Source organism: Myotis davidii, unplaced genomic scaffold, assembly GCF_000327345.1.
Source record: "Myotis davidii unplaced genomic scaffold, ASM32734v1 scaffold89, whole genome shotgun sequence".
Taxonomy (NCBI): Eukaryota; Metazoa; Chordata; class Mammalia; order Chiroptera; family Vespertilionidae; genus Myotis; species Myotis davidii.
Window position 1 is genome coordinate 3,978,004 of NW_006300372.1, and position 22,965 is coordinate 4,000,968.

A 22,965-nucleotide genomic window follows, 5' to 3' on the forward strand; every position below is an offset into this window, starting at 1 on the left:
AAAATTAAGAGACAATGTTTGGAATTTCAAGGAGGTTTTCATCTAATCCATCAGAGGAAGCCAGGCCCATGTAATAGAGATAATGACCTGAATATTTGAGGGCCCAATTCCTGTAGCTCTTAACAACATTAATGATATGTTAGAGCCTTTACTGTCTGCCAGGGACTCCAATGCTTGGTCATCTCAGAAAAACCCTGCTGGGCGGGCACCGCCTTCACCTGCACTTGGAGATGCTGGACCTGAGGCTGGTAGGGAGTTCCCCCTGCTTTGTCTGGCTCCTGGGTGGCTGAGCTGGAGAGGGAACCCACCAGCATTTCTTTGCTAACCTGCCTTTGGCTTTATCTAATTACTAGAGGCTCGGTGCACGAAAATTCGTGCACGGGGGAGGGGGGGTCCCTCAGTCTGGCTGGCCCCTCCTCACGGTCTGGGAGCCCTCATGGGATGTCCTACTGATGGATGTCCCATGGGGAGAGGGCCTAAGCCACAGTCTGGCCTCCCTCTGCGGGAGGGGACTGGCCGATCAGGTATATAGATACTTTCTGGAGGCAGCACTGATTCCTTCCTTATTTCTTTCCTCTGTGGTTGGAGAATAGGGGACTAAAAGGTAGACACAGAACTGTGGCTGAGCCTGGGGCTTTTGTAGGCAGCGGAAAGAAGGAGAGGGCTGGGGAAAGTCTAGACACGTTTCCTTCGATTACCCTCCCTTCCTCCAGGCCCCTCCCTCTGTTTATTCCTTCTCATGGTGGGCACTTGGGCCTCGGACCAACCGGAGCCCAGCGACGTGCTGTTCAGCTCCCTCACTTCTCAGCTGAACGTATAGCCGCCTTGCATTCCAAGCGGAGCTGTTTTCAAGTGACTAAAGTGCTGGGAATTCACAGCTCCCGGCCTCTCCCCTCTCGGTTTCCTCCTTGGGTCAGTTGCAAAGTTCACCGAGACACCAGAGCAGCTCTGCGCTGGGGGGAGACACATGCAGGCAGTGCCACGTCCCAGGTCAGGGACACAGGCAGGCAGCATCACGTTCCATGTCAGGGACACAGGCAGGCAGAGTCCCACCTCCCCGCTGTCAGGGTATGTGGTGGGGGTGAATGGATTCATGGCTGTCAGGGTGCTGACAGCAAACTGATCAATGGCTGATTCTGTGAAGAATGGGGCTCCCGCCGCCCTGCTGTGTGGGTCCTGGGTGCGGGTGCCATGTTGTGTGGGTTCTGGGTGTGGATGCTGTGCTGTGTGGGTCCTGGGTGTGGGTATCAGGCTCCCTCCTCCCTCCTGTCAGACTCTGGGGCGCACCGGCGGGACTGAATCAAGACCCCACACACCTGTGCAGGCCTCAAAATCACTTGAGACCCAGACCCGGCTGGCCCCACCCCCACTGGGCAAGACCCAGAACCAGCCAGCCACACACCTGTCAAGCCTGCCCCCCACCCCTGCAGCATCACGTCAGAGCTGGGCAGGGATGCACGCAGGCAGCACCATGTCCCAGGTCAGGAACGCAGGCAGGCAGTGTCACGTCCCAGGTCAGGGACGCAGGCAGGCAGCCTCACCTCAGTGCTCAGCAGGGATGCCCGCAGGCAGCATGACATGAGCACTGGGCAGGCCTGCACAGCCTGTGCTGGGGGCAGAAGTCCCTGCCCCATCCCTGCCCAGCAGCTCCTGCCTATTGACCGGTCACTGGTTATCACTGGGACACAGTTAGAATCAATTAGCATATTCCCTCTTTACTACATACAGTGGGTCCTTGATTTACGAGTTTAATTCATTCCGTGACGGAGCTCATAACTCAAATTACTCGTATGTCAAATCAATTTTCACCATTACAATGAAACGTGATGCTGGGCTGATGTTGTGGCATTCACTGTGACGTTCGCTGCGCCAACTATTGGTGGGGTATCTGAAGCTGGCTTGTAACCCAAATTTTAGCTCACAACTCAAAGCAAAAAATCAGCCGAGAGACAGCTCATATCTTGAAAAACTCGTTAGTCAGGACACTCGTAAGTCAAGGCCCCACTGTAGATTGATTTGATCAATCAAACCCAAGAGCAAAAGCTGGGGAGAGAAAGGGATAAGAGAAGAAGGGAAAACGCCGAACTCCCTACCTCCAGTTGGAAATTAAATGTTCATCTTCAGATGACACGAGTGAAAGCGCCAGAGGAGAGTGCACATTGAGTAAGCACACATCCTCGGGAAACTTGGAGAAGTCGCTTCTAAACCATTTCATAGTGACAGGAGTTCCCCAGTCACTGGGCTATCCTTCCCCTTGACAGTAAACTGGTTCTAACACAGGTTCAGTCCAAAGGAGAATAGCTCTTCTGAAGAATGTTGCCTTGACATTCTGGAACCTGAGGTCACAGCTGCTCAATGGACAGGCATCTTATTACTTAAAGACAGGCACACGCCTAACTGTGGCATGTCTGTCTTACTAATCTGAAGGGAGATGCTGCTGAAGATATAGTGTATGTTAAAAAAAAAAACAAAAAAACAGCCTGGCTGGCATGGCTCGGTGGTTGAGCATTGACCCAAGAACCAGGAGGTCATGGTTTGATTCCCCGTCAGGGCACATGCCTGAGTTGCACGCTCGATCCCCAGTAGGAGTGCAGGAGTTGGCCGATTTTCTCTCATCATTGATGTTTCTAACTCTCTCCCCCTGTCTCTTACTCTCTGAAATCAATAAATATATACTGTATGTACTAGGGGCTGGTGCATGACATTCGTGCACTGAGGGGGAGGGGGGCCCTCGGCCTAGCCTGCACCCTCTCGCAGTCCGGGACTCCTCGGCGGACATCCCCCAAGGGGTCCTTAGCTCTGTGGAGGTGGGAGAGGTTCCTGCCACAGCCACTGCACTCACCAGCTGTGAGCCTGGCTTCTCACTGGGTGGCGCTTCCCCTGTGGGAGCACACTGACCACCAGGGGGCAGCTCCTGTGTTGTTTCTGCCCCCTGGTGGTCAGTGTGCATTATAGCAATGGTCATTCTGCCTTTCGGTCAATTTGCATATTAGGGTTTTATTATATAGGAGATATATATATATATATATGTATATAGTTTTTTTAAAAAAAACTTACCATTGGTGGGCAATCCCTTTGCTCTGAGGTAACTCCAGCAAGCATTAATCTAGCCGTGTCACTCAGCCTTCCCTTAGGAGGCTCAGAGGCCACAGATTCCTGCATGTCCTGTAGCTGAGAAGCAGCAGGGCCTCTCTTCGTCCCAGGGCTGCTGGTCCAACTCAGCAGGATGAGTCCCACAACTAACCTGAGAGCGGGGGCAGAAAGGTCTTCCAGCCCGGACTCGGTACTTGAATCCGTCAGGAAAGTCGGTCTCCTAAAGTTTGCACTATGCCAGGTTGTCCTCCGCCTCAGGCTTTTCAGAGCTCCTACTCCTGGCCTTCCTTGACTGTGCCAGGAAAGAGGTGCCGCTTGCTGCTTTCCTTCCCAGCCCCAGGAGGTCCATGAACAAAGGCAGGGATGGGCGGGCGATTGCCTCCCCACTGCTTGGAGTCCTCGGGGACTCAGGAGCCCCTGAAATACACCTTGAGGACATGCCTTATGGAGGTGTGAACCCCCCAAACAAAGAAAATGTTTTTGGAGGCCAAAAAAATTAGACAAAATTGCACAGTGGCCCTAGCCGGCTTGGCTCAGTGGATAGAGCGTCAGCCTGCGGACCGATGGGTCCCAGGTTCGATTCCGGCCGAGGGCACATACCTGGGTTGTGGGCTCGATCCCCAGTAGGGGGTGTGCAGGAGGCAGCCGATCAGTGATTCTCTCTCATCATTGATGTTTCTATCTCTCTCTCCTTCTCCCTTCCTCTCTGAAATCAGTAAAGAAATATTTTTTTAAAAAAAAAATTGCACAGTGAGGGGAGGAGTCAGCAATCATAATTCAATGTTGTAGTAAAAAGGCGACAGGAGGGAACTGCCAACTATGCTGCATACTCCTGTCATCAGCCCCACGCAGAATGGTTGTTTGGGGTTCCGGACTTCCAGGCATTGACTTGAGCAAGTTGTTAACAAACACCTATACAATACCTCCCAAATCAAGGGTCTTCAGGTAAAGCTTCGTAACTGCCTATGCTCCCTGAGTTCCGGGCAATCTTACTCTCTTCTTAACTGAAAGACAGCATCCCACATGAAGGACACCACGTGTCTTCAGCTTTCCCCTCTATTCCAAGTGCTTAGCACAGTATTTGAAACATAATACGCATCAGTAATGTGTTGAATAAATATGGTATACATGAAATTCAAATACTGTGAATTGAACAACAAAAATTAAGAGGTAATTATTTGCTTTGCCAAAAATATTTACAATAAGATTGCTTTGAAGAGTGAACAATCACTGTACATGCAAGCTGATCCCCAGGTTTTAACATTCCGTTTGTGCCCAACTTTTCTAATCAAGCATCCATTGTATGATGTAACTAATCCACATGCCACACAGCTCCTTCACCTAAAAATAAAATGAAAAAGGAATGTTCTTCTCTATAGAAAAATGACAACTCTTTTTTAAAAATATATTTTTTTATTTATTTCAGAGAGAAAGGGAGAGATAGAAACATCAATGATGAGAGAGAACCATTGATCTGCTGCCTCCTGCATCCTACTGGGGATGTGCCCTGACGGGGAATCGAACCCGTGACCTCCTGGTTCATTACTGAGCCATGCTGGCCGAGCATGACAACTTTTTTTTTTTTTTAATATATTTTATTGATTTTTTACAGAGAGGAAGGGAGAGAGACAGAGAGTCAGAAACATCAATGAGAGAGAAACATTGACCAGCTGCCTCCTGCACATCTCCTACTGGGGATGTGCCCGCAACCCAGGTACATACCCTTGACCGGAATCGAACCCGGGACCTTTCAGTCCGCAGGCCGACGCTCTATCCACTGAGCCAAACCGGTTTTGGCTGACAACTCTTTATGAAAAAGAAATGACAGCATGAGGAGCTGAGCATTTCCAAAGCCCCCAACATCATTCCTTCAGCCAAGGAGCTTCGCGGGGAACTAAATCTGTGGTCAAAAACTGGGAGCCGGACGTTCCCAAGGTGCCAATTCAGATCACACCTCCTTCCACAGATTTCTGGTTGCAAAAGAAATAATGTATCTCATCTCTGGAGAGTTCCAGAAATTCTGAAAATGTATCTTGGCAATGGAAAGTTCTGAAATTGTTTTCTAAAAATATCTTTACAACAAAAACTCTGGAAGTGACTTTAAAATATGTATCTTTATAATGAAAAGTCTGGATGTGATCAAAATGTATCTTTAAAATGAAGAATTTGGGAAATAACCAAATTTAGTATCACCATGAGTGGGACATTATTATAACTGATACTATGCACCTCTTGAAATGATTCATAGGAAATAATGTTTAACCTAAATTTCACGTCTCTAGAACACAATGTCCAATAGAAATATGCCAGTCTCATATGCAACTTTTCTAGTTTTAAACGTAATTTTAATATATTTGACCCAATTTATTCAAAATATTATTTCAGCATGTAATCAATCTAAAAGAAAATTATTATTGAGATAGTTTGTATTCTCTGTCATACAAAGGCTTTGAAACTGGAAGACTAGTCACATTTCTTACTCTTTTTTAATACATATTTTTATTGATTTCAGAGAGGAAAGGAGAGGGAGAGAGATAGAAAAACATCAAATGATGTGAGAGAATCATTGATGGTCTGCCTCCTACACGCCCCACACTGGGGATGTGCCCTAACCAGGAATCAAACCCATGAACGCCTGGTTCATAGGTCGGTGTTCAACCACTGAGCCATGCTAGCCGGGCCGGACCAGCCACATTTCAAATGTGCTCTAGATACATGGTTAGTGGCTAAATCACTGGATAGCACAGCTCTAGCCAAACTCCCAGCAAAACAAGAAAGAGAGGCATAAACGACCACCTCCTACTCCCCAGTGGAAGCGCAGTAGGCCCTCCTCTGTCACATTCTGCAAGCCCTTGGGCCCAAGGATCATGCCCCATCCTGAGCACAGCACCAGGCAATTAGGAAACTTAGTTGATGCTGCAAGGCTTGGGTGGCATCTGAATATTTTCTAATACAGACGTGAAGTTATGTTCAAAGATATTAAGGAAATGGTTCAACAAAGTATCGACTAACGTTGAAACTACCAGAGCCAGGTACATAGATACCTAACAAGTAGGCATTAGGTTTTGGACACAACTCCCACACACTCCAGAAGACATGAAGGCACATATGATCTCATTCCCACTTCAAAGAAGTGATTCTCCAGAGAATTGAATCCAACTTTCCATTTGCCCCTGGAACCTAAGAATCTTTATAATAAGGTCCAATTTACTTACCTGTTTCTAATTATTTCCCCTTCATTCCTCCAAGATAAGCATTCCATTTCTGGCGTCATCTCCCAAGCAAGCCACGCACGTGTTTTCACCTGCTAGCCCCTATCCACACGCAGATCTAAAAGCGAGGAATGTGGCCCTGCCCTGTGTCACTGCTGCTCCAGCCCTGCTCACCCTTCACGTACCACCTCATCTGAGAAGCCTTACCTGACTCTGGCCCACACACACGCCCCCCTCCTCGGATCGAAGAGCCCTGACACAGGCTGTGGCCAAATCCGCTCCTGTGTGCGGTGTGCCTCCCTGTTCAATAAGAGTGCTGCAAAGGGCTGGGAAGACGGGCCAGGGCGCTCATGCAGCTCTGCTCGAGGGTACAGGAGACCTTGGACAGGTCACTCTCCATCCTTAGCCCTGTTTTCTTAGGTGGCCTCTTTGCTATTCCTTCAGCACACCAGCTACATGCTCCTACCTCACCGCCTTTACACCTGCTGTCCCCTCTGCCCACGTGCACTCATCCATGGACCTACAAGCCCACTTTTAGCAATTTAGTCTTAAAATACACTCCACAAATACAAAACCACACCTAACCACTAGTGTTACTCTCTATATCTTTCTGTACAGAGCCTATAAAACATCAAAATCTTGGAAGCAACCTAAGCACCCGACCATAGGAGACTGCATGAATAAATTATGATACATCTTCCAATTATATTTCACAAGGGGGGAGGGGAGGAGAGCAGAAGGAGAAGGAACATCTCCATGAACTAAAGTGGGAAAATGTCCAGGCTATGTTGTCAACTTAAGAAAGCAAGATGTAAAATAATTATAAACAACATGCTACTTTTTGCATGAGAAAGGAGAAATTAAAGCACACACAAATATTTGCTTATTTTCAGAAAAAGAAACACGGGAAAGATAATTCAGAAACTAATGAAAATGACTAGCTAAAGAGGGTAGGAATGTAGTACAAGAGAGTAAAATTCTCTGGATGAACATAGTTTGACTTTAAAACGGTGTACATATTTTACATATTCAAAAAAGAAAAAACAAACTAAAAAATTGAATAAAAATAGAAACAAATGACTAACTCAATACTAAAACCTCAAATAAAGAATTCATTCAAGTAACATTTGAACATAGTGCTGACTTTGTTTTAAAGACAAAAAATTGCAAAAAAATATGTTAAAAGAAAATAAAGTTACCAAAGGTTAAAAGTAAAAAGATGGTCAAAGATATTCCACATGAACACTAACCCAATAAAAACTGGTGTTATTATGTCAATGTCAGGCAAAGTAGCCTTTAGGCAAAACATATTTCTAAAAATACAGAAGTATTTCCTAATTAGAAAAAGTTCAACTTACCAAGAACAACAACAAAATCTAAATTTATATGTGCCTGGTAACACAGTATAAAAATATAAAACAAAAACTATCTGAACTAGAAGGGAAAATAAGTAAATCCATGGACATGAGAGATTTTAATTTTCATATACCTCTAAAAAAAAACAAAAACGAGTCAACTGATAAACAAAACAGTGCGATACGGAGTTGAACAGTTCCATCGGCAACTATGACCTAAGGCACATAGTCAGAACTCTACAATCTCAGGACAGACGTTCTTTTTAAACTCACATGGGACATGTATAAAAACTGGATCATATATTGGCCGGAAATTTCTTTTTAGAAGGAGGCATTAGGCAGGCTTCAGCGTGCTGGCATTGTGCTATTCTTTGATTATAAAGATTTTTGCTTTGTTGATAAACTCTTTTGCTGTTGTTCATTTTGTGTGTGTATTTTACATGTTCTGTGTGTGTACTATGTATCTTATTGCTCACTTTTTGTGTGTGTGCATTACATTTCACAGTTTAAAAAGAGTTAAAATCCTTTAGGAAGGAACGACTCTCCTAACAATACAGTAAGCCCAATGCAACCTGTTTTTCCTCCAGCATTTCAATTGTTGTGTTTTTAGTGGGGCACCAGGTGAAGTAATGGCTTATGCTCAGAGGCTTCCGTGCACAACACCCATGTGCCTTTCAACACAAAAAGCATATTCAGCCCAGCAAGATGCTCATTCTGAGAGACACGCAGGAATTGACACTGAGGGAACTGAGCAGCCATGAATCCCAACTCACATTTAATCCAAGGCAGCCAAGGTTCACAGGCTTATTTAGTAATGCAGGCACAGCCCCTCACAATAGTAACATTATTTCCTTTCTCCTTTTTCCCACCAAGCACACAGTTCAATTGTCTTCGGTTAAACGTAAGTGGGCTTGTGTAGGCACCAGGAAAACCTACTTTGATGTGGGGAATAACTTGGGCTATGCAAACTGAGGGAGCAGCAAAAGGATCTAAAGGAGGGCAAACCACAAAGCAGTTGCCCCAAAGGAACCAATACCAATGATGTGGTTATAGCCTATAGTAACCTTAAGCCATACACCCTGGGTAGTTGTTGTTATCATTATTCATCACTAGCACTTACTGAAAGGTCATCACCATCTCAGTGACATTACGGAAAGCTTATCCCTTGTCAGGCACTACATGGATATATGATTTTCCTAGATGGTTATCATCTCAACATCTCTCAATAAGCTAGAAAGTAGGTACATTATTAGTTCTATTTTATAGATGGAGAAACAGGCTGAGGAACTGGCTGACATCACCCACGTGGCGAATGGAAGGCACGGGAATCTAACCTAGCTAGCTGACTTCGGCCCCAATCCTCTTACCTGCTATGCTACAGTGCCTGCCCAGATAGAGGATGTTTGCACGTGATCACTAAGGGCTCTGTCAGCTCTAACACCCTATCACTTGCTTTAATGAATCTATGACAGAGCATTCAACTAGGCCCAGAAATCTCAAACTGCACACAGCAAAATAAAGCAGCTCAATAAAATCTCTACATGACCTGGAAGTTAGCATTCAGGCTCCTTAGGTCATCAGAACTGATCTTTCCCATATTGAGCCCTTCAAGAAACGAAAATGTTTCTCTCCCCTGCCAGTCGATACCTAATCTTCCTCATTATGAAGACAGATGGCACAGACAGTATCGAAAGGCATTACAGCAATATAAAAAAAAACAAATTTGCAATACAGTTGACATGGTCTTCAAACACAATTGGACCCAAGGCAAATTTGATAAATGCAATTTTCTGGGGGGAAAATATCCCCCTTTAAAAAGTGCCTAAATTTAGAGTAGCTGAAATAAACTGTTTATAAACTATTAACATTAGCCTTGGAAAACAGTATTGGTGGTAAACTGAATATATTAAAGGTAAAAATTTCTTATAAATATAAGACCTTTTTGCCCTTTACACAGAAAACTTAGTGATCACAGTCAGGTCAAAATATTCTTATTTGTTCTTTTAAATAATCATCAGAGTTCCTTTCTTTAAAAAGCAAAACTAGCTAAACCTACTTTTTTTCTTTAAAGAAGAAACAGCTAATTCCGTAATTGATATAATATAAAAAGTTGTCAAATACTCCTTAGCCTTTATAAGTATGAAGCACACCTCATAAAAGATGCTGACACTTCTGTGCTAAAGTGAAAGACTAGACGCTTCTGGGGATTAGGAATGATTTGTTTTTGTTTGTGTTTTTTTTTAAGTATAATATAAACTATTTCTCTTAGAGGTCCCAAGAAGGAAAAAAAATTTATTAGGCCCAGGAATCAAAAATGAGTTGGTATAATTATGGTTACATGCAGAATTGGATGGCTAGAAATGAAATCTAGTTAGGCCCAGCCTAAGGGTCTCACAGCCAATCTGTAGGCACAAAGTAGAAGTAGCCCCAGAGAACGGGGCAAATCTCCCATGCGTGAATTCAGTGAACCAGGTAGACCATTGTGTCACCAATATCCGCCCGCAGCCCGTTTTCAGTAAGATGGACGTTCTTGCTCACGAGGTCCACGTGGAAGACAGCATGCTCAGAAATGGACGTCTTCCCAGTCAGCTCTTTTCCCAGGACGGGAACTCGCCTCGGCCCCAACAGTGGATCATCAAATCTCATCAGCTTCACTTTGGAAAGATCTACAGCAAAAAAAAAGCATTTAATTACAGTCACTGACTCAAACCCATGCCCTGAATCTGATAATTCACATTTTACACATGTTATATCTAAATAATCAGATTATTAAATAGGACCCAATCTCAGAAAGCAAAGCTAAATCTAACAAAACTTTAAACTCTGCCAGCTTTTACCCAGATCAAAGATTGTCAGCTTCTATTAATACATGCCCTGGAATTATAAACCAACGGGAAGGGTTGAGTCTAATTTTGAGCATTATCCTATAGCAGTGATGGCAAACCTTTTGAGCTCTACGTGTCAGCATTTTGAAAAACCCTAACTTAACTCTGGTGCCGTGTCACATATAGAAATTTTTTGATATCTGCAACCATAGTAAAACAAAGACTTATATTTTTTATATTTACTTTATATATTTAAATGCCATTTAACAAAGAAAAATCAACCAAAAAATGAGTTCGCACGTCACCCCTGACACGCGTGTCATAGGTTCGCCATCACTGTCCTATAGGGTCTTTCAAATCACTTTGTATATGCTTCAATTGACTGTCCTTCAGAATATCAAAACGTCTAAAACATTTATTTTGTCTTGTTTCCTCGAATAGATTAAAACTGTAAGCGTTGTTGGGTTGTTGTTGTTTTATTTTTTAGAAGGTAGTTTTGGAAAAAAGAATTACTATTCTAATACGCAGTATTACCAGTTTCTCGTTTTGCTCAAAGGAACGCACTTGTATTGACCAGCTGATGAGACCGGGAGAGAAGGGAAGGCCGGGGAAGGGCACAGGGCCTAGAAGTCCCAGCCTCTGAGTGAGCCCCATGCCTCCCCTGCTGGAGATGCCTGACCTGCTCTGCGCAAGCTGATGTGGTGGCTCCTGGCAAAGAAAGCACTTGTCCCTTGATCACCGTTATGAGCCAACAATCCTGCCCACAATTAAGTCCAAAAAAAATTTATTTATTTCAGCAATTCTGAGGCTTCCCAACGCCAAATGGTTTTATTTTATGTGGTGAAAAACATGCTCAATGACTGCGAGTGGTGATTCTAGGTTTACATCTCAAAGTGTAGCACAGCTAGTTATGTAGAACTTGATCCACAGGAACAGAAGATATTTTCCAAAGTACTTCCCACCCTTTCTAAAGCAGAGCGCTGGGTGGTCCGTGAGCTACACTCCCAGTTATGTTGCTATGAGAGTATGAGGCCTCGTGAGAGAGGGATAAGAGATAAAAGGAGACACTCACGCAGCTGGCGGCTATGCCCGGAGTAGAAGCTATCCAGGCATTCCCTTCTCCTTGGGAAACAAAGACTGAAGGACTGTGGGTTTAGAGGAGGGATCTTGGGGCTTATAGAGCAATTACCTGCGACTACCACGGAGGTAAACCCTGCCTGCGAGTCTCTGCAAAGGCCACATAATCTATTGCCAGATGCAGCACAAGCCCTGAAAGTTAAAGCGGGAAAGGAGCAGACACAGCCTGCATGGCAGCTCTGGTCTCATGGGGGGGGGGGGGGGGGGCGCAATTTTAATGGCTATTGCAATTCAACATGCACATCAGTGACGCCAAATTACTTTGCTAGGAAAGCAGTGACTAGTTCTGCCCACAGATTTTATGCGCAAGGACTTTTACTGCAGATCTGCTTTGTGTGTGTGTGTGTGTGTGTGTGTGTGTGTGTGTGTGTGTGTCCCTCTAAAACAGACCTCCCACATCATTCCAAGCAATTCTGAATCAAGCTATTTCAAAGAAGCCTTAGTACTCAATCAGGCTTCTAAGTGACAACACACATTTGCTTTGATGTTTCGCCATGTAGATCATTACTGCCATTAAATCTTGGAGCTTTCTTAGTGGTTTTACTATCCTTTCTTATCCCAGACCTCATGGAAATTGTTGAAATCTGAGTCTGCAGCTACACAAGATTTAAGGCACTTAGAGCAGAGATGAGAGCAATTGAAAGTCCCTGGGGATTGATAATGTGAGGTGGAGCTTTCACCTCCAAGCTCTTAGTTCATATGTGGCCTGGGCTGCGAGTGATTTAAAGTCATTATCATCAAATAGTTGCTCAGTGGTCTTTGTGGCGTAAATGATGGTTTTAGCCCAGTTCCTCCTGGACCTGGATCATAATCACCCTCAATACAATTGGCACTAATTGACGACATGCTGGCTATTGTAGCGGACAGAGAAATGCTATTGAACTGCACTCCTTTCCCATCTCAGCTACTCAGCCCATATGCAACACAAAACAGCGAATACAGCCACAGAATGGCTTCCTATATACCCACATTTCAAACTTTTCTTTTTGTGGCTATCAGTTCTAAGGATGGTACTATCATTCTACAGGACCTAGCTTAAGAGGGAACAGGATAGATGCCAGTAACCACATGGAGGAACCTTGGAGACGCTGTGCTACGTGAAATAAGCCCGACAGAAAAGGACAAATTTTGTATGGTTCCACTTCTATAAGGTACCAAATCAGTCAGACACATGAAGGCAGAAAGTAGAGAGTAGTGGTTACCAGGGACTAGAGGGAGGTAGAATTATGGGGAGTTATTATTTAGTGGGTATAGGGTCTCAGCTTAGGATGATGGAAAAGCTCTCTCTTAGGGATGGATAGTGTGAAGGTTGGACCACAGTATAGATGTATTTAATGACACTGAACTGGACACTTAAAAATGACTAAAATGGCCGAAACCGGCTTGGCTCAGTGGATAGAGCGTCGGCCTGCGGACTGAAAGGTCCCGGGTTCGATTCCGGTCAAGGGCATGTACCTGGGTTGCGGGCACATCCCCGGTGGGAGATGTGCAGGAGGCAGCTGATCGATGTCTCTCTCTCATCGATGTTTCTAGCTCTCTATCTCTCTCCCTTCCTCTCTGTAAAAAATCAATAAAATATAGTTAAAAAAAAATGACTAAAATGGCCAAAACCGGTTTGGCTCAGTGGATAGAGCGTTGGCCTGCAGACTGAGGGGTCCCAGGTTCGATTCCGGTCAAGGGCATGTGCCTGGGTTGCAGGCATATCCCCAGTGGGAGATGTGCAGGGGGCAGCTGATCGATGTTTCTCTCTCATCGATGTTTCTGACTCTCTATCTCTCTCCCTTCCTCTCTGTAGAAAATCAATAAAATATATTTTAAAAAATGACTAAAATGGTCAATTCTGTTTATATAATTTACCACAATTTTAAAATAATGTCTCAAAACAATAATCTCTAGCCCTGATATATTGCTGATACACAGTGGAACCAGGATTCCTGTTCCCCTCCTGCTAGACACTCTTTGCCCTCACCCTCATAGATACAAACTTCACACCCCATCCAAACAATATTTTCTCCATAAATTCATTTCTGATGACCACAGTTGGAAATAATCTCTCTCTCCCACTCTTTTTTGTGCTGTGAATTTTACCTGAGTTTGAATTTCAGCTCAAGGATTTACCAGCTGAATGAACTCGGCACGTTATTTAGCCTTTCTGACCTCCACTCCTCTTCTGTGAGAGGGGAATGCCAACACCCTCCATGTTATCGCGGTGCAAAGTGATTAATTGGCTAATACTCGGCACTCACTCAGTAACGTGTCCTCTGCTTCTCTTCCTTCCCCAGGAACCGACCCAATTGGGCAAGTTAGTTTAGACTATAAAAGGTGTATCTTTAATTCTGAAAACCTCCGAGAGAGAAATTGCTTGTTACAATTTTAGAGCTAGGAGTCTTAGAAAAATATGTAATCCAGTATCCTCACTTTAACTAAAAGCTGTTTAGAGCTTAAGTGACACGGTCAAGGCACCAAGCTACCTCGTCCCAACATCCCAAAGAGAATACATGTCTCCTGATGCGGGGTCCAATACTCTTCCCACAACATGACACAGCTGTCCCTAAGCACGCCAGGTACTGATCTTTCTCCCCTCCCCCTAAAACTCATCAAATCCACAAGCTCCTGCCAAATGCATAGGGAAATCATTTACCTTTGATTCCTCGGTCCACTTTCATTAAGCGCCTGATGATAGAATCGCGGGTATCTCCTTGCCTGATTTCAATCTTGGTTGAGAAGTGGCCATTGGATGGCTGGGGATTCACTATGAAAACTGACACACCAGGCTTAGGAAAATAAAGAGAAAATAATTGTTACAGGAAATCAAACTTGAATACTGCTGAGCGAAGAGGAATCTCTGCTACATTTTTAATGCCCAAAGAAAGACAGATTTAATTCTGGTATCTAAAGTCTTAACAAAGGGATACACAAACAACAGTGTGGTGGTTGCCAGAGGGAAGACGGTGGGGGGCGAAGGGAGTCCTAATATATGACGACAGGAGATTTGGCTTTTAATGGTGGGCCCACAGTGCAATTTACAGATCTTGTAATATAGAAACCCACATCTGAAACCTATACATTCATGTTAACCAATGTCACCCCAATAAATTTAATAAAAAATGAAAAAGACTCACATTTCAATTTTCATTGTGTTTTTTAAAATAAAAACTAGGGGTTTTTTTGCCCAGCTGATGTGGCTCAGTGGTTGAGTATCAACCTATGAACCAGGAGATCACAGTTAAATTTCCATCAGGGCACATGACGGAGTTGTGGACTCAATCCCCAGTGGGGCCTGTGCAGGAGGCAGCCGATAGATGATTCTCTCTCATCGTTGATGCTTCTATCTTTCTATCCCTGTCCCTTACTCTCTTTAAAATCAATAAAAGCATATTTTGAAAGAATAAAATAAAAACCAGGTTTTGAAAATTGTGTTTTTATTTTTTAAATCCACAAATAACGTCTGATGCCATCGCTTATAGTAGAGTAAGGAAAAGTGAGTATTGCACCAACCAGGGAATTAAGAGACTTCAAATCCACCCCCACTTCTAACAAACTATGTAGCCTGGTCCAAACCAATCACTTTACTTCTCTTGACCTCCCTTCTTTCATCTTTAAAATGATGGGTTTAGATGTAATGATCTCTAAGGTCTCTTCTAGCTCTAAAATGCAATGATTCGGTGAGATTCTTGCAACTTACTTCTGTTCTGAAAACATTAAGTGGTTTCCCAGGACAGCATTCTTCCCTGACTTTATCTTCTGCTTCAGAGGCACACTTGACTTCTATGTGTTCTAGCTAAATAGAGGAGGGAAAATGGAAGCCATTAGTATCACTTAATATGATTGAAATTAATCATCACCTCATTTCACCAAAGAACAAAACTAGGTTCTCCACTTAACATGAAATGGTCTGTGCGATTTTATAATTTCCTATATAAACATTAAATGAGATCTGTAATCAATTACTTAACTCTGATCTTAGCTGTCTCATAGTACTGTTATTTACATAGTGACATTAACCACTTTCTATAATGAAATCTGAAATTTACCTGCTAAATAAGAGAAAATGAAAAATCAGCATAAAAGGCTGACCTTAAAAAGTTCAGAAATTCAGCATTTGAGAATAAAAGCCTTCCACGTAAATAAACTCAGAAATGTAACATATTGCATATGCCTGAATATAAGATGACCCTAAGTGTGTCCCCACTTCCCAAAGTTCCAAGTTTTTTTCTCCATGAATATATATATTAATATTTAAAACTATCCTTAAAATAGATGTCTACTAATATTTATTCATTTATTTGTTAACTTATTTATAATTACACAATATACAATGTTTATTTAGAAGTAACTATCGCCCTAACCGGTTTGGCTCAGCGGATAGAGCATCAGCCTGCGGACTCAAGGGTCCCAGGTTCGATTCCGGTCAAGGGCATGTACCTTGGTTGTGGGCACATCCCCAGTAGGGGGCGTGCAAGAGGCAGCTGATCAATGTTTCTAACTCTCTATCCCTCTCCCCTCCTCTCTGTAAAAAATCAATAAAAAAAATAAAAATAAAAAAAGAAGTGACTATCTTTCATTCTAATATTTCATGAAAATTTTTATTTACTCTAAACCTGTGGAGGTTTTTTTCTTCAGAGTCTCCATTATCACTAGAGTCTTCTAACAATTTTTCTAGAGCAGATTATCTTTCCTCTGCCTAAGTGGTCTGAGAGACAGCATTTTTAGAATTGATATATGAAGCTATGACTGGGACAGCATGGTGGGACAGGGAAAATATGTGAAAGCTATTGGTAATGTTCTAGTTCTTGAGTTGGTAGTAGATTCATGGGAGTATAAAAACAGGAGATGTAACGTAGACATAGGGAATACAGTAAATAGTATCACAATAACTTTGTATGGTGACAGATGGTTACTAGACCTATCCTGATGATCATTTCATAACATATATAAATGTTAACTAATTATGTCATACATCTGAAACTAATATAATATTATATGTCAACTATTTTAATAAAAAAAGCTTTACATTCCAGAATGGAAATTTTAAAAAAAATTTAAATCTGAAAATATGACCAAATAATAATATATCATGAACCAAGAATTCTAACTAACCCAATTCTGTAAATCTGAAAATAAGGGAGGAGGGGAGAGGAGAAGAAGCAATTCAGAGTATCTCCTAATATGAGCAACTTTGAAAGTATTTGAGTATAAGTTCTAGACTAACTTTTTAAAAGATAATTTGTATGTGTGTGTGTGAGGGAGGAATCCAGGTATATATAGCTAGTATTTTATATATAGAATAACTGATAAGTGAAATAAGAAACAGGTCATTTTTTCTTCCTATAACTTCTATACCCACTCATTCTCTTACTTTTCCCCAAAAATTGTGACTGATATATTTGGCAAAGTTAGTAAACACAGAAGATGAAGTTTATAAAAGGTCTATTATAAAACAAAAGAACTGGATATGTTTACTATGGTTAATTAGTTATTACACGCCTAGCTCCTCTTACCTCAAGGGAATTGGTCAGGTAGACTATATTCTCCATGAGCACTGCCTGTTCATCGAATTCTAATTGCAAATCCAGAACACGAGGTCCCACCTTCTCCAGATTTTCCTAACAGCCAAAATGGTTTTGAAAAACAAAATCACATTAACAATACATTGAAAAGAATATATTTCCTCCAAAGCAATCATTCTTCTCTCAATTGATAAAATCTTCAAATTTGAACAGTTAAAGCAAAGGCCTTGGACTCATAGCTTCTCTTATCTATGTCTGCTTGTTAATGAAATTACTAGCTCAGAATAATTATCATTTTAAATATGATAAAATGAAGGCAGCAATGAAATGACTGGAAGAATAAGGTTTTCAGATTCATAAAGTAAATATGATTTTATCTTAGTTTATTTAGGCTGACTTAATAGGCAAGCCAAAAGACTGCTTTGACAAAGAATCAAACAAATGTGTGAAAATATCCCTTCAGGTAACAAAAATAAATTAAATAATTAATAATAATAATAAAATTTTCCAAGATACCAAATCTTTAAAGCTATTTCACAAACAGTAAATTAATAATAAATTCCCTAACATATTCCTACAAATTTTAAAATAAAATGTAAAAAGTCATACTATAAGGATACTCAGATAATCCTGTGACATATAAAAAATAATTTATTTTCTTTTCTTTTTTTTTTTTTTTTAAATATATATATTTTATTGATTTTTTCTCCTGCACACTCCCCACTGGGGATGTGCCCGCAACCAAGGTACATGCCCTTGACCGGAATCGAACCTGGGACCTTTCAGTCCGCAGGCCGATGCTCTATCCACTGAGCCAAACCGGTTTGGCAAAATAATTTATTTTCTTAATTTTCTTGAACATGAAATAAAATATTTTGCCAACTCAAAATATAACCAGAGAAAGCCAAGTCCATATGCACAAACATAGCTAACTGCCTCCAATAGGGTGCACTTACATGAAAGTGACCTGACATGATTCCCAGTATTGACTGTTTTCATTTACCATCTAAGTCTGTTCCTTTTCCCATGGGGAAAAAAAATACTTAAAGGTCATTTTCTTACTACCAGAATAATTAAACATTTTTCAACACCACTAATATGCCTGGCAAATCCCCAATATTACTGAAAAGATATATTACTACTCAAATAGTCTAGCATTGGTTTTTAAAAAGCCAACTTTTGAATCTAAAATCTTATTACTACTTTTCAAATCAGTTTCTCTGAATTCTGTTAATGCACATCTTTGCAACCAACAATGTAAGGATAGTTTATTGAATCCATATATTGACAATGGATCTGGCAATCTGACCAATGGGACCACTAAGAAGCAGACCAGCAGACGTATAACTTGATTGGTATAGGTCAACCCAGAATTCTAAATTCTCAGACTTGAAGTACCGTAAGGTTCAGAGAGTTAATTCTGCTCTAGGAGAATTAAAAGGCTCTCCTAAGAATATAATCTACTCCAATGTAGGACAAGTCGAGAGTCTGGGTCTCCAACAGGCAGGCATCTGTAGCCTAGGGGATTTGAAAATTAATCTCAAGTACAAGAATTACTACTATGTGCCCAGCAGGCTGGAAAACACTGATTTACTTTTTTTTTTTTTAATTACTGAGCCTACTTCTTGACAGGTAGTTTTCAAGTGTGTTAAAACTATTATTTCATAGTTTTACTCTTAAAAGGTAGTTCTATTAATTTTCTCACATTATAGATGAAAAACTTTGTGACCCAAAGAATTTAAGTAATTTATCTAAGGCCTCAAAACTAAGAAGTTAGAGGCAAACAGGGTTTGGACCAAGATCTGCCTGGCCCCAGAGCCTGAAATCTGAAGCAACATATAGCCTTCTTTCTACTTCTCTTTGTCAAGAAATCCAATAGGTCAGCTATGTCTATGGAGAAAACTAAGTCTAACCCAGTGGTCGGCAAACTGCAGCTGGCGAGCCACATGCGGCTCTTTGGCCCCTTGAGTGTGGCTCTTCCACAAAATACCATGTGCAGGCGCACACGTACAGTGCAATTGAAACTTCATGGCCCATACACAGAAGTTGGTATTTTATGGAAGAGCCACACTCAAGGGGTCAAAGGCCGCATGTGGCTCGCGAGCCACAGTTTGCAGACCATGGGTCTCCAACCCAATGATCCCTAATGGAGGAGCTGAAGGGGAGAATGCTGACTTTGCCTGCAGGAGACATTTAGCAATGTCTGAAGACATCTTTGGTTGTCACAGCCGAGGCGGGTAAAAGGGAGGGTCCACTGCAGGGGGGGGCAAACTTTTTGACTCGAGGGCAACAATGGGTTCTTAAACTGGACCGGAGGGCTGGAACAAAAGCATGGATGGAGGGCTTGTGTGAACTAATATAAATTCAAAGTAAACATCATTACATAAAAGGGTACGGTCTTTTTTTTTTTTTAGTTTTATTCATTCCAAATGGGCCGGATCCGGCCCTCGGGCTGTAGTTTGCCCACGGCTGGTCTACTGGCATCTAGTGGGTAGAAGCCAAGGATACTGCTAAACTCTATAGTGTACAGGACACAAATAACTATCTGGCCCAAAATACCAATACAGTCATTGCTGAGAAACCCTGGTTTCAACACTATACACAACATTTATCCGGTTACCCTAAACCTGTAGAAATGTAGGATTCCTGGTTCCAGTAATAGGATCTAGAAAAACACCCTAATATATATCAAAAGAATATGCTTCCCGCCCCAAACTGAAAAAAAGGGAAGGTAGAACATGAAGAGAATCATTTAGTGCAGCAATTCTAAACCACTTCTCCTCCACCAGACATAACTTCACATACTCAGCAATTCCACAGCTAAAGCCCACACCGGGTTGTTCATGTCTCATAACCACTGATTGAGAAGTGCATTTCATGGATGGGAGGGAGGTAATCAACCAAAGACCTTGTATGCATATATGCATAACCCATGGCCATAGGCAACAGGGTCCCGAAGGCCTAGGTTGGGGGGTAGATGGGGGGGGGCGTAGGAAGGGCTGGAGGGGACCAATGGGGGACATATGTAATATTTTCAACAATAAACAATTATTTTTAAAATTAAATTTTAAAAAAAGAGAAGTGCTATATCAGCAGATACCTTGGGGAGACTTCCCCCTCCTTCTACTGGCCTAGCTAACCATTACTCATGTGGTCTCAGCTCTACAAAGCCCACAGCTTACCTTAATCATGGCAACAAATGGCATCACTTTCTTCATATATTTCTTCAATTCTGGCAAACTGCCTAGTTCAGTAGCAAGGATTTTGTTATCAGGCAATTTTCCATTATTGTTCTAAAAAAAAAAAAAGAGTTGGAGAGGAAAGTAGAAAAAAGTATTTTAAAGATGATGGAGGACTGATGTGCCTGTAGGAAGCTGGGAGGACACAGAATGACCTCGACCAGTCGGTGGAGAACAGGAAGAGGGTGCAGCCCTAGCATCACGAGGAAGGGGAAGGTGAATGAGTAGCACAGAAGGGAGTCTCGCACCCCTCGAAATTCATACAATACATGATTTTGAGGGTAAAGAAGAAAAGCAGGTACACTGTGGTGAATATTACTAGTATCTTTTTTCTGACAATAATGGCACCTCCAGGATTGTAACACTAGATCTCATCTGGTGAGAAAACAAAATGGTCTTATAAACTTCTAGAAGTATTTCATTATTTATATCAAAATGAAAACTGCACACAACTATCATACAGATTTATAATCTGCTTTTGGACACTTTGTTACACATGAGCACAATCATGCACAAAAGAATCCCAAGCTATGGACCTGTTAAAAAGCAGTATTATTTCTATCCACTCAAAATCAAGTGCCTGTATCATATATCACTAATATGTGTAAGTCCCAAATGTGCTGTGTGAATTTAAATTCACTTCTGCAAACACCAGCTGTCTCCTTTAATAGAGTGAGAAAGCAAGCAGCCTTTTCAGAGTTTGGGGTGACTCATTTTCTCCTTATTGTAGATACATAGTATCAAAGCCAAGGGTTGGGAACAAATCTAAATGAAAAGTAACATATCGTTAAGATTTCCAATAAGCCATTTACTTTCAATTCTAACCTTTACTAAGTAAGGTACATGGAAAAGAATTTTCTCTAGTTGTCAATGTGTTGCTTTGAAATGAAAGAGAAAAGGAGAGGGTAGGAAACACCCCTTTTCCTTATGTCACGAAAAGGCGCCATATTCCACATAAGTACACTCTTCTTGATTACAAACTAACAATCTTTTGGATGAACACAAAAATTTTAAAGGAAGCTAATCATTCCAAATACCAAAAGATGATGTCGTTTTGAAACTGTACAATAACTAGTTAATGAATACTATGTAAAATTAGAACTCCTAAAAGAAAAATAGTGTGCATTTATTTTTAAAACCTGGGACATTGCATACTATATTTAGTTCTTCTACTGCTTCCTTGAAAATGTTGGTATGAATATTCAACTCACTGAGGCACAGTTTCAGTTCTCTACCTCTGAAAGTAGTGTTTACTCTCACTTATAAGTCAAAATCTGCAAGCAGATTCTAGAAGCTACTTTCTATTTCTATTACACACAAATGGGTCTATTTCTATTACACACATAAAATTAGGTTCACAAAGAATAAAAAAAAACACTTGCTCTTCTCTCTCCATCAAATTTTGCAAAGGTAAAAGTTTCTTTATATAATTCCTAATTAACTATAAAAATTATTGAGGCAAAATTCTAATAAAGGTCTATAAAATCAAAACCAGGGATTTTTCCTTCATGTTATCACTTTATGCTCTGGCCATAATCTCTATTCTCTATTTGCTCTCTCTCTCTAAGTGGATCTTCATGGCTTGTGTCTAAGTCTAAAAAACTAAGTTTAAATATTGAGTTTCCTTTCAATAGAGCTATCATATATAATAGCTACAAAAACAACATCAAGCTCTCCATTTCTATGGGTAATTATTAAACTGAACATTTTCTTTTAAATTGCTCAAGAACCAAGCTTCGAGCTTTTCAAACACAATAAGGTTAAAGTTTCATGAATCTCAACGTTTTTGCTTCATAATTTTAACCACATGGATGAAAAAGTCCTAAAGTCTTTAATTACATGCAACTAGATTCAAGCTTCAAAAATGGTAAAAAAAACAGCAGTGTTCCCCCTGGCATCCATTTAGGAGTCACCAAGGACAACAAAGGATGCTCCATGACTAGAGGTAATGAAACTAAGCTATCGGTCTTCCCTCTCCCGGACATTGTCAGCATCCTTAAAGCAAAAGCCGCACAGGGAGACACCGCAAGGTTGGGGGCATTCTGCAGAGAGCATCACCTGAAAGTGATGACGCAGAACTGACAGGGTGGTGTGTTGCCAGGATGGATAGTTCTTCGCCACATAGATGGTGCAATGGGAAGGCTTCTGAGGTGGGAGCTTGTCAGTCTTCTACAGAGTAAAAGAGAAGGAAAAAAACCATGCAATCACTTTCATATAAACCCACAATGAAGAACCCTCCCCCAGGATATACCACTACTGCCTTGAACATTAAAAAAGACACATAATGCAGAACTGCATTAGCAATGAAGACAGCCCTACACACTTTAATGAAAGTTGCCTTAATTTTCATTACTGTTAAATATTAATTGACCAGTAACTTTTCAGGAATGACCTTAAAAAAAAAAAAAAAAAGACGTCACCTTCCCTTTCGCTGGCATCATGTAATTCTTCAGTCGCAGCCTAAGGTCATGTGCGACCTCCATGAGATACTGTGAGGAACGTATCAAGACATCATCCACAGGACCCACGACAGGCCACGATGCACGCATAATGGAGTCAGGCTTTTAAGTAAAAACAGACAGGCTCAGGGAGAT

The 22,965-nt window shown here is 41.6% G+C and overlaps 2 protein-coding genes across 2 annotated transcripts in view; both read right to left on the reverse strand.

Annotated features, from left to right (window-relative positions):
- Nucleotides 1-2,286, reverse strand: part of PLAC8L1 (PLAC8-like 1) — a 16,447-nt gene extending 14,161 nt beyond the window's left edge. Inside the window, exon 1 of the mRNA XM_006777004.2 lies at nucleotides 2,094-2,286. Coding sequence (XP_006777067.1) covers nucleotides 2,094-2,215 — 122 coding nt within the window. The 5' untranslated portion in view covers nucleotides 2,216-2,286. The remainder of the gene's footprint in view (nucleotides 1-2,093) is intronic.
- Nucleotides 2,287-9,925: 7,639 nt separating this feature from the next.
- LARS (leucyl-tRNA synthetase) overlaps nucleotides 9,926-22,965 on the reverse strand; it is a 57,538-nt gene continuing 44,498 nt past the window's right edge. Inside the window, exons 26-32 of the mRNA XM_006777039.2 lie at nucleotides 22,792-22,932; nucleotides 22,430-22,540; nucleotides 20,315-20,425; nucleotides 17,124-17,228; nucleotides 15,308-15,403; nucleotides 14,264-14,396; nucleotides 9,926-10,326 (exon numbers count right to left, since the gene is read on the reverse strand). Of these exons, the coding sequence (XP_006777102.1) occupies nucleotides 10,121-10,326; nucleotides 14,264-14,396; nucleotides 15,308-15,403; nucleotides 17,124-17,228; nucleotides 20,315-20,425; nucleotides 22,430-22,540; nucleotides 22,792-22,932 (903 nt within the window). The 3' untranslated portion in view covers nucleotides 9,926-10,120. The remainder of the gene's footprint in view (nucleotides 10,327-14,263; nucleotides 14,397-15,307; nucleotides 15,404-17,123; nucleotides 17,229-20,314; nucleotides 20,426-22,429; nucleotides 22,541-22,791; nucleotides 22,933-22,965) is intronic.